Source organism: Nuphar pumila, chromosome 13, assembly GCF_984573655.1.
Source record: "Nuphar pumila chromosome 13, dmNupPumi1.hap1.1, whole genome shotgun sequence".
Classification (NCBI taxonomy): domain Eukaryota; kingdom Viridiplantae; phylum Streptophyta; class Magnoliopsida; order Nymphaeales; family Nymphaeaceae; genus Nuphar; species Nuphar pumila.
The window spans coordinates 94,386,685-94,399,447 of record NC_143261.1 but is presented as its reverse complement, the minus strand read 5'-3'; the positions used below and the strand labels follow the sequence as shown (position 1 = coordinate 94,399,447).

General features: G+C 38.1%; 1 protein-coding gene across 1 annotated transcript in view; it reads left to right on the top strand.

Annotated features, from left to right (window-relative positions):
* The first annotated feature begins 4,653 nt into the window (after positions 1–4,653).
* LOC149819268 (phospholipid--sterol O-acyltransferase-like) overlaps positions 4,654–12,763 on the top strand; it is a 70,754-nt gene continuing 62,644 nt past the window's right edge. The window contains exons 1-3 of the mRNA XM_089985309.1: positions 4,654–4,952; positions 6,141–6,276; positions 6,907–7,051. Of these exons, the coding sequence (XP_089841435.1) occupies positions 4,704–4,952; positions 6,141–6,276; positions 6,907–7,051 (530 nt within the window). The 5' untranslated portion in view covers positions 4,654–4,703. The remainder of the gene's footprint in view (positions 4,953–6,140; positions 6,277–6,906; positions 7,052–12,763) is intronic.

Sequence of the window (12,763 nt, the reverse complement as noted above, 5' to 3'; positions counted from 1 at the left end):
CGGCCTATTAGCAGCGCCTTGCAAGGTAGAAAAAATAGGAAAAGCCCTGGCCGACAGATAACATCCCTCATCAACGCCCAACTGGAGGTAAAAGTTTTTTTTTTGGGCATTTTCCGGAAACAACCGACTCAACATCCGACATTCCGAAAATTGGCATGGGATCACCCGTCTGAAACCTGAATGTGGCATCTGCGCCTCTCTTCTTTAAGAAACTGACCCGGTTGAGGTCGTGAAGGGAAAGCGTCGTCAGTCAGACGGCGATTTCGCTGAAAAACCTTAATCAGTAAAGGCATAAAGTCAGCACATAGCGGAAGCGTGGTGGGCCCATAACCCATTATAGAGCCTGCGCATAAAAAGAGTCGGAGGTGTACCTGAAGAGGCCATTCCAGTCAGGCAATGGCTGACGGTGTTCCGCAGAGCAGAAGAAACATGAGAAGTTTTCTCCTCAGCCGATCGCAACCCTCCAATGAGCGCAGACACCTTCAGCGATGGTGAGCAGGATCTTATCCCTCTTTTTGTGAAATATCAGAAAAAAGATATTTGTTTAATCTTTTTCTTGATATGGGCTTCTCATTAACACTCGATTTTATAGCTTTAATTGGGGAACAATTAAGATAACTGTTTCCTCTAACCACATAGTTTATCGGAAGGGACACCTTTAGAGGAGTCCTGGACGTAGGTAACTTCTACATAACGTGGGTTCCTCCAACATTTACGTGATAGTTTGAGAAAAAAACTCTGGTTGATTCTCGAGGGCCTCAACCAGTCTTGGGAGATGCTCCAAGTCGTGAGAATATGACCAAGATGCGAGAGCGCACTTCGGTTCACCGACAATTCCTGGCGCCAGTGCAGACCAAACACATGATCAAATTCTGTCCTGCTCCTCAAGCTGAACATGGCTTTTCTTCCCTCTCTCGCTCCCCAATCCTCCTTTCAACCCAGTAGCCCCCCCGCCCCCCCCCCCCAGACTTCGCTACCTTTGCGTAGCTTTTATAGCCTTGCTAGATTGTCGGCCATTCTGCTCCTCAGATATGAGCTGCACCACCATGATGATACCATTCTTTTTGGTGATGATTCTGAGGAATTGACCAGCCTAGTGCATCACTGTCTCCTGACCTCTACTGGAATTAAGGCCACTTCTCTGATGACTCTTGCTAGTTTCTAGCTCCTACTATGCATATATTTGCATCGATTGACTCAGCAACATGGATATTAGTAATTTAATGGTTCAGCAATGAAAAATAGGGTAGGGATGGGACTAACAACCCTATCCTATTTTAACTATCCCGTATCTTGGGTAGGCTGAGCTGAGTCTAGCCCTAGTATGGGCTAGGTCATTGGTCTTAAACTCGGTCCATGTGAGCTAAGCCACCTCTACTACGGCGGCTGATTCAATTGAAGATAGGCAGGCAACAAGCTCAGGTCTTATCGAATTTGTGTGGTAAAGTGTCAGAAGTCAGAACTGAGCATAGTGGTTGGCTGAAGGCTAGGGATGTAGCGTGGACAGGGTGAGGGTGTGGTTCAGAAATCAGACTGATGGATCCAGTCTGGGGCTTCGTATCCGGTTAGTTAAACAGGTGGGTCCCATATTTTTAGGCCTATTTTAGTGCTGTTCAAACTGACACTGGTTCTGAATACAGTGTGCAGGTTTGAGACTGTTCGAGTGCAACTTGGGTTGGATCCACGTACATCCCTACCAATGGGACATAAACTTATGAAAAATAAAAAAATCCGCTTAACTTTTGTCCTATTTAAAAACACAGTTTAACTTTTGAAATATTACAAATACAGCTTAATTTTTGAAAATTGCTTTGTTAACTAGTCATGTATTCTTAATATCTCAAAAGTTAAGCGTGTGTTTGTATATAAGCCAAAAGTGAAGCAGGTTTTCGTAAATTTTTTTAAACTTATTCTCGGATCTAAAAATATCCAATTATTGATGCTGCTTGTTTTTTCATTGCTAGAAACAGTCGGCCAAGTTTATTCTTCCTTGTTTTTTTTTGAAAGGCACCTACCAGTTACACTATATCATTGGGTTTGGAACCTGCAACGTCCCAACAAAAGGTGACGTGCACTAGCGCTTGGTCAAGTTTATTCTTCTTGGCCTTCAATGATGGTGCTTAAATTTGATTGCCTACTGTAGCCTCGTTTTGCTGGACTCATAGGGTAATTATAGGGTAATTGAAACCTTCTTAATTCTATATAATATGCAAACGAAATGAGACCAGCTTGAATGATTACTTTTTCTTTGTTGAGAGAAGAATAAAATTCATATTGAGATAGAAATAAAGTCCATAAAATACGCCGATGACGAGGCATCATCCAGCGCAGCATATATAGGAAGAAAAAAAAAAAAAACAGATGATTACAGTAGCTTGTCAAAAACAGAATCTCAAATATGACTATATGCAAATGAGGTCCAATACGCTGCTTGCCCAACCACGATAGCTTGACATGATAGAACAGTATACAAAACCTTTGGTGTGGAAATGTCTCCCTCTCTTATGAAAGGTATCAGTTTTTTCGGGCTCATAAAAATATGTTTTCATAGAAAAAACATGATTTAAGAGTCGATTTCCACTAAATAGAGCATGCTAAACATATCCAACAGTTCAGATCTATCATAAAACACTTCAAAACTATGGGGCAGAACGAGAAATGAGGTCAAATACGTTCAGAATGATTGGTAGCTGCTCACACGTTAGGTGCAAAATGAACATGCTAAATAGGTTTTTCAGCATTTTTTCATTTTATTTTTAAATTCTGACCGTACAGATGTGATCTATGTACTTGATTTTATAGGGATCAGCTCTTGAAATGTTTTATTCCGACACATGGGTTGGTTTTTATAAGGTTAAAAAATCAACGGTTTAAAATCCTTGTAATTTTTCGAGGCTCTAAATATCATTTTTTTCATCGAAAACACATGGTTCAAGTGTGGATTCCTCGTAAATCGATCATGCCCTACACATTTATGGGGTCAAAACTGCAAAAATATATACGAGAATTACAGAAAAAACACATTTAGCATGTATGATTTCACACCTATCGTGTGAGCAGCTACCAATTTCTTTATATATATATATATATATATAGAGAGAGAGAGAGAGAGAGAGATCCATCGGACCATACAAAACCACAGAAAATCGATGCAAGCGCAGCGATTTTCTGTGTTTTGTGTGGCGGGATCGGGCCTGATCACCTAACCACGCTGATGAAGGGGTCCTCCTATTGGGTTCTTGTACTGAACTTTGTTATCCCATATTTATAATCTTATCGATTTTGTCATTTTTAATCATGTTTCTTGGGCCCGAGGGGGTAGCGTAGTTGGAACGGGCCTCAACTGTTAGACGGAAAGTCTGGGTTCTGTTTCCGCGAGGGTTATTCCCCTTGCCTAAACCAGAGCCGGTGGCTCCATGAGTCAAGGGGTTTACACCCCTCTGGGGTGGTTCCCGTTCCTACATGGAAAAAAATTCCTGTCACTTTCTCCGTACTTTTCAATTTTATTTTTCTTTGCAGGGCCGTTCGTTTGAGGCCATTTTCATGAGAAATTGCCAGGATGACACACCTTTCCCACCATGGGTGAAATAATTGAGAAAATAGGCCGGAGGAAAAAGTCCAGACTGGCGGCTGGCCTAAGTGGGCACCAACATTTCCCACCTCCCTCTTATTTTCACGGGTAAACTCAGTCATACCTCCCCCATGGGTAGTGTATTTCATGGAGAAGACAACCTGTCAGGAGTTTGGGAAACTCGTGCCGGTCTCATGAAATTCCGTTCCCTTTCATTGGGAATGAAGACAACCTGGCACGATGCTTTTGATTATCTCAGATCTAAGATCCAAAGTTTTCTAACTGGTGGTCCTCAGATTAAAGATCCGAGAATCTTTAATCCGAGTAGAATGGTGTCACTCAGTCGTGTCTCTTAGGCACGGGCATCCAATTGGCGTGTCCCTGTGACGTACAGTGGAAACTGTTAACGAATTCCCTTCTAAAATGCCATTTTTTTTCTTTCCTAAACACAGGAAAATGCTGACATGATGAATACTTACTCTTTTGGTTTTGTTAGTTGTTAAATCAACATAGTTTGATTTGGTAAGCCAAAACGATATCGGGTTATAATTGGATTCAAATATGGTTTTTATTTTTTACTACCGTGACCGACAGATAACTGGATTTAATGGACATTTGAATTTGATTACATGTAAAAAAAAATCAGTTTTGGTATGAGCTTTTCATCATCCAAATCCAAATCTGAATCCCAATCCGTTCAGTCAACATCTGAATAGTCGGATCTGATATTAGTCACATCCGTTTATGTTAGTTTGCCCCCAAACAAATTCTTTTTCATCTAATGAACTCGAACCGGACCAACCTGGTTGCACCGCGAAGCATAATTAATTAAGAACAGAATTTTGGAATGGTTGGATATTTTAGGAATCTGCAAGTTATCGGGTCCATTGACTGTTCACACATGGAACCGGGTCGGACCCTATTGACGGAGAACCAACTTGATGGTGAAACGGTAATTTAGTAATTTTGAGGTGAATCCGGGGGCCTTTTCCCACCGGAAATTTCTACAACCCGTCGCTATGACTGAGCGAACGACGGTCTCCCGCTCTTCCTTTCGTTCGTTCCTTTGTTTCATCATCATCTTCATCATCATCGTCATCTTCTTCTTCTTCTTCTTCCCTCCATTCCTCCCATGGGCGGACTCGCGTCCCATGGATCCCGCGCAACGACAATCTACGGTCAGATATTTCTCTTGCTTTTCCTGCAGAGGATCTCGACTGTTCTTTCTGCCGAGGAGTGGGCCCTCCACCACTCCAAGCTCTCCGGCGTCATCATCCCCGGCTTTGCCTCGACGCAGCTCCGTGCCTGGTCTGTTCTTGACTGCCCTTACTCTCCTCTCGACTTCAACCCTCTCGATTCCGTCTGGCTCGACACCCGGAAGGTACTCGTCCCGCCGTTTTCCTCTTCGTCATCGTCTTCTTCATCTTGTTTATGTTCCTCGTTGTTCTTCTGGAGCTCATTGGTTTAGCTGTTTGCTTTTGGAACTGGGAATTCGGAGAATGCGGACGCAACGTTTTATGGTTTTTATGCTTATCATCTTCTTTAGCAGACTACGGTACATGGAATTGGTATTTGTTGGTAAATCTGTTTGAATTAGGATACACTAGTGACGTACGTAGATGATATGGAGTTGCTATTTGATACTTTTAGGTGATTTTTTGTCGGTCCAAATGCAAAGCTCTGTGAGATTTTTTGGCCTCGTTCTGCTTTTCTTGTTTTTCCTTCTAACTTAACATAGAGTGTCGTTTCTTGTTGGGAGACGTAGTTTTTTAGACTTCACATTGCGGACATTTTTGGGTCCCAGACTCCCAAATAGAGAACGTAGTCTATTTTAGTTGTTTCTTGAATCCTGGAAATTTTGTTGAAGCCAAACATGTTTGGTGTATAAGGAGAGTCAGTTCAAATGTTTGTCATAATCAACAAGAAGGCAATTGTGAACTTATATATTGGTTAGAGGCGTGAACCATGCCGAAATAGGATTGGTTTTGATCATTATAACCTTCTTTTCTTCGATGCTCTGGACATTAGGAGGAGAAAAATTCCTTATTCCACTGCACTCATAAATTAGGAACATTTAGAGGAGTTAGGAAATGGTGAAAATACAGATAGTTAACATTGTGATAGCAGTTCATTTTCAAATTCAGTTTTTTTTCCATGTTAACATTTTTTTACCATTTAAAAAGTTCAAAGATTTTCTGAAGAAAAAACTTTTTTAAAAAACTTTTTTAAAAAACTTTTTTGAAAAACTTTTTTAAAAAACTTTTTTAAAAAACTTTCCAAAAAATTTACCTGCTATCATATCATGATCCAAATACGGATAACTAACTCACGTGCATATGCATAATGTACTTGCTTCCATGTTCATGAATAAGTTTTTGTCCATACATGTGTGTGTGTGTCCGTGCATGCATGTACATACTTATACATGTATGCGGTACTAGATCCAAGATAATGTTTCATTCAATTTCACACATATGATAAATGTTACCTAAGATCAACACGGAATATATAAAATATTTCAGGATGAATGAGGTTCACCGTCATTGCTTTTATCTGATGATCCTTGTAGGTTTTATCTGCTGTGAATTGCTGGCTCAAGTGCATGTTGCTAGACCCTTACAATCAAACAGATCATCCTGAATGCAAATCTCGCCCTGATAGTGGCCTTTCGGCAATCACAGAATTAGACCCTGGTTATATCACAGGTAAAATTCTAGGCATTCGAGGAAAAAAAGCATCATTGATAAAATCCTATTTAAGAAAACAAAGATATGATATGGATGGAGAAGTTGTCTGATTTTTGCATGCGCACTTGGCACTTGCTGAAAGATATGTTGAGAGCCTTATTATTTCTGTCATGGCCATGCTTTATAATCTTTATTACGTCTGTAGCTTCTTATTTTTGTAAAGCTTGCCCAGAAGAAGGTCAAGAGGCAGGAAACATACATGCCTCCATAATTGCTAGGGTTTTCATTCTGATATTTATGTATATGATCTCTATGTGATCAAGATGAGTGGAGAGATAGTTGTGCTACTCTGGCTAGTTATTTATTATTTTTCCTCAATTTGGCCAGTTGCTAAGTTTTAAATGTTAGTGACATAAAAGTTGTCTTCGCCTGAGCTTAGATGAGAGAGAGCTATCTGCCATCTGCGAAGTTATCAATGGTTTCTCTCCAAAATCTCCTTCAACGTTATTGTTAAATCCAACATACCCCTGGTTGTGTAAATTTGGCAACATGACATGATAAGAATTTGATTTTTGGGATGGGAGTCGGTGTGTACCTACACATAATCATCTCTCTGATTAGAAGTAATGTTGATGGTACATTACCCAGGTCCTCTTTCTTCTGTATGGAAAGAATGGGTGAGATGGTGCATTGAATTTGGTATCGAGGCAAATGCAATCGTTGCTGTTCCTTACGATTGGAGACTGTCAGCATCATATCTCGAGGAACGAGACCTTTACTTCCACAAGCTAAAGTTTGTATTTTTTAAATCTTTCTTGGGATATCTTTATATGGTTCTTGTCATTCTTTATCAAACTTCAATCTGATGTAGCTGATTTCTTGTTGATTTTTTTAGACTGCTTGTATTTACTGCAGTGTCTGCCTTATGGGGCTTATGCTTGACTCAGAAAACAAGGATGCTCATTTAGTAAACATATAAATTCTTATTCATGAATGCAGTGTTGACATTGGGAATCACACCAGTCCCAAGTTTTTGCTGTTAGAGCTAGTTGTCACTAGCATCATGCCATGAAAACATTCTGCAACAGCAGATGATATAACACACAATACGTGACAGTTGATTGAAAGTCCATTTCAAATCTTCAATGTCAAATTTCTGATTGTTGTTCACAAGTTCTGAAACCATAACTCATGGCAAGATATTTGCGTTTTTAGAAATCTAGATAAAATTCCAGATCAATGAGTTCAACTGCACGAAATCTAGGCTAGGCTAGTATTAGGCCTTGTGAAATTCCTAATAAAAAGGGCATCTAAAACTCAAGCATTTGTAGTTTTCTTGTATGCTTGAATTTGTCATCCATCAAATTGTGTGCATCATTATGGTTGCCTTTATCCCATAATTTGATTAAACCATGCTATCTTTGATGTAGCATAGATATGCATTAAAATGGATACTACTGACAATTTTTCTTTTTTGAAGTAGTCGTCATGAGCAAAAGAATTTTCTTTTATGTAAATCATATTGGCCCATGGGCTGATACTCCGATGCACTGTATCATATTTTATGATATGGTATGATTTTTACAACATTGTATAGCCATACCCTCATACCCATCTTTTAAAATTTTTTTGTGTCGTACCTTCATACCCGAGTTGTACCTCATATCCGCAACTATGTCACACAGACGTTTCACTTAGCATGCGTATCCCATGTCAACACGACGCTTGGACACGATACAATGCTTCATGGACATAGTTAAACCAGTTTTACACAGTCAACATTATATCATTAACTTCATATATTTTCGTTTATGATCTTATTTACTTATCTCTTAAATTTATGTGTACATATATATATATATTTATATGTATATATATATATATATATGTAATGTAACTAGATAGTAACTAGGATTAGGATTTTTCTTTTTTGTTTTTTGGTTTTGAACTAGTCAGCATAAGTTGACTAGTCAACTAGGGAGTCGCTGGCCTCCCAACGGCTCTCTATGAACCCCCTTCTCCTTTTTGTATAAATATGAGGCAAAGCTCCACTTTAATGTATGCTTCTTGCAAGGTCTTGATCAATAAAATATTATTTTTATTTCTTGTGTTTGCCCATTTAGTGAGTGTTTGTGTGTGAGCCCGTTTTGTGGCTTGTGAATGTTCTTTTGGTGCTTTGGTAGAACTCTTTGAGTATCCACTTTGTTTTTTTTTGGTGAATATCTTTTGGAGGACCTTGTTTCCTTTCATGGTATCAATTGATTTTTTGGTGCATTGCTAAGCGTGCCACTCAAGATTTCGAAGAGATAAAGTCTCTTTTGCAAAATTCACTCAAGTGCTTGTGAGCTTGTTGTGCCCTCTTAGTGGTGGAGTGCTCGTGCGTTCGTGCTCTTCATTGAAGGTGCTCTCTTGGTGGTGGAGTGCTCGTGTGTTCATGCTTTTCATTGGAAGTGTTCTCTTGGTGGTGGAGTGCTCGTGATCTTCTTAATTATCTCCTCTTTGTCTTCCTCTTATGTATCTTCTATTCTTCCTCTTAACCCTTGTAAACATGGATGACAATGATAATGTCGCCCTAAAACCCATCAAGCTCAATGACACAAACTTTGTAACATGGGCTTCAATCATGAAGTACTTCATATGGGGAAAGGGTTGTGGGGATTAGTGGATGAGTTAGATTTGGAATCCAAACTAATTCTTACTAAGATAAAAGGAAAAAAAAAGTACATCTTACAGAGGTGAAAAATACCAAGGCTATAGTCACATATGAGAAAAAATGGAAACAATGGAGAATGGGGCATGTCTTGGCTCATTAGTAGTGTTGATATCAAGAAGTACTCGAGTTTAGCCAAGTTTGAACATGCAAATAAAGTATGAGACTATCTTAAGAGAATATATTCTCTTAAAGATGTTGCCTACATTTGCAACTTACAAGACAAAGTATGCACTATGACTCAAGGGGGGAAAAAGTATTAGAGAATACTTTACCGAGTTGTCCGACCTTTGGAATGAGTTGACTCTTCTTGAGCCACAATGGCATTGTCCCAAAGACATAGAACTCCGTCAAAGACAAATTGATGCAGAGCATTTCTATCAATTTATCACTGGTCTAACACCGAAGTTTGATTCTACCAAATTGGCTCTTCTTCATAGAGGAAAAGTTTCTTCTATTGAAGATACTATTGAAGAGGTAAGTATGGAGGAAAATAGATTAAAAAAGAAGACATCTAAAGAAGATGATGATTTGGTCCTAGCCGTGTTTTGGCTGGGAAACCATGTCTATACTTACAAACCACCACATTATGAGAGAGCAAACAATGATAACTATAGAAAACAAGGCAATGAATTTGAGGAAAAAAAATTATTTGTTATTATTGTCCTAACTGGAACATGTCAAGATATATTGTTTTAAATTAAAGAGGCTCTATGAGAAGAAGGTAGCATCAGTTACACAAGAGTAAAGTGAGCTCAAAGTTACATAAGAATCAAACATTGAGAGCATGTCTTTGACTCAACTTGTAGAAGCTCTCCAACCTTTACTCAAAGGAGCTTCATCAACTGAAGCCACAGTATCTTCTGTTGGTATCTCTGACCCTGGTAAAACTCTTTGGCTTCTTGATTCAGGTGCCTCATTTTATATGACACCAAATGGTGATATCTTATCTGAAGGTCGTAACTCAAGCATGTCAAATGTTTTTACTGCTGATGGGATACCCCTTGAGATGAAGGGAATAGAAAATTTCAAAAATATTTTAAAAGGTTTTTCTATTTCAAAAATTAGATATATTCCCAAGTTAAACCTAAATCTTTTGTCTGTCTCTCAATTATCTGACTATGGGTATAATGTTTCATTCTCTTTTATTGGTTGTCGAGTGTAGGATCGCCAGTTAGGGAAGTTGATTAGGGAAGGCCATAGGGAAGAAGGATTATACTACATGGATTTTTTGAAAATACCCAAAAATACCTTTCGTTATAATGTTTAGAAACTGAATTTGAATTTATGGCATAAAAGACTTGGCCATCCTAATATATCCAAAATCCAACACTTTCCAAATATGGAAAATTTTTGTTATCTTGAAAAATTTACATGTGAAGATTGTATTCTTGGTAGGATGAAAAGATGACCATTCTAAGAAAGAACTTTTGTCTCTACACGACTGCTTGAGTTAGTACATTCGGATGTTTGGAGCCCAACACCTGTTATATCTAAGGTTGAGTTTCCATATTATGTAATCTTTGTTAATGATTTTAAGACATACGTGGATTTATTTTCTCAAACATAAATCTGATATTTTTTCATATTTTTAAATATTTCACAATTTGGTCAAAAATAAATTTCAAAAGGATGTCTAGCTTTTGCACTGATTCAAGGGGAGAATTTTTATTAAAAGATTTTAAAGATTACCTAGAATCAAATGGTATTACACATAAAAATTTTGCCCCTACACTCCACAACAAAATGGCTTGGCCGAAAAAAAACATAAGCACATCGTAGAAACCACAAGAACTTTGCTTATCTCAAATCAAGTACTTAAAGAATTTTGGGTCAAAGCCACTTTGACCGCAGTTTATCTTATCAACAGAATGCCATCTGCTATCTTGAAAAATATATCACCAGTTGAAATTTTTTTTAAACTTAGTCCTTGATTATTTTATACTAAGGGTTTTTGGATGCAAATATTTTGTATTCACTGATAAAAATGATAAATTTTCTCCTTGTGCTATTCCTTGTGTCTTTTTGGGATATGCAAATAACCAAAAAAACTATAGATGCTTTGATTTTAAAAATAAGAAATTACATGTTTTAAAAAATGTGTTTCTTAGAAAAAGATTTTTTTTTTGAATTTGAAAATCCTAAGGACATAACTGAGTATTCTTTCCTGTTGTATCTAATTTCAAAGTTTGGTGATTGTGATGCTGATCTTGATGAAGATCATGATATTAGAAATGATATAGTGAGTGAAGAAGAATCTCATGACAATGAGATAAGTGAAGAACAAACTCAAAATCATAATTGTATTCAATATTCTAGGCGTAGTAATTCTGAACATCCATGTGCCCTTGAAAAATATACTAATGAAAACCATGTAGAAATACAAACTAGAAGGTTATAAAGAGTATCAAAACCTCTATCAGTCATTTTCACCTAAGTATCAAACTTACATTGCATTGATACATTCCTATATAGAACCCTCAAACAATGCTGAAGCAAAGAAACATTTTGAATGGGTAGAAGTCATGAAGGTAGAATTAGATGCTTTAGAAAAGGTGAATACTTGGACTGTCCAAGATATTCCCCTAGGAAAGAAACCCATAGGTTGTCAATGAGTGTAACACCCCAAAATTTTAAACTTGTAAACCTTTTGAAAATGGTTTAAAGGCTAGAAAATCCTTTTTATTTTCAGAGTTTATTTATAAAATCAGCGGAAGCATTTCTTTAAAAGAAAAGAGGGCAAGTCGACAATCTTGGGCACGTTAGCTAAAAGAGCAAAAAGACAAAGGCATAACTTGCAAATATCTAGATGAAAACATTCGTATTATAAATAGTTTTTAAGTTGTACAAAATTTGGATTTCCTTAAGAAATCCGTAACAAAAACCCAAAATGATCAGGACAAGAGCTGCGAGTGGTAACAGTGGATCCTGAAGACATCTCGCAATCGTGCCATTGCCTGCTAAGCACCTAATCATCACCTGTACCCATAAAATGGGTTAGTTTCGTGAAAAACTAGTAATGCACAAGTAGACAGAAATGTCTGAAAGAAGCATAAATAATTAACTATGTGTGATGAGTAAGTAAACAGTTACTGAACTAACATGAGCAGTTTATTAGCATAAGTAAAAGTCTAACTAGCACATGCTGCAAGATGTAACAAAACATTTAATAATGAATTTAGATCACTAAGCATAAAACACAATTCTACGATTTATCAAGTGGAGTGCACAAGTTACTTTATGTTCCATCATTAACTGGCCTGCGGGTACGCGCAGACGCGACTCGTAGAAACAACTGAGACTAGTTTGGGCGTCTATTATTCTATGTATTTTGAATAAATCAAATAGCTAGTTGAGTCCGTTCCTAAGGGAACGACCGTTAGCCGAGAGAGGATTCCCCAAAGGCGTTCGTGGCTACAGATGCATCCTACTTCTGCAGAAGTTCAAAAGATCTACCACCTAGGATAATATCTGGTAGTCTCATCCCCTAACTCCGATGACTGGGGACAGTCTTTGCTCGTAGAATGGTTGTTAACAACCTGTCCATCGAAGTGTGTGTACCAATCCGTCCTCTCCCTTGATAGACAACAAGAAAACGAATGAGTGTGTCAGGGGTTACTTAACCAACGACCCATTCTACATGCTCTGGTCTTTTGACCCAATCGAGCATCTTACCTGTGAAGGCGATAAACAATCAATCTGTAATGTGGTTTACCCATGTGCTCATAGCACTGGTCGAGGTCGAATGACCGTCTCAACATCCGTCGTATTACTCGCATGCCATGCATGTCTATG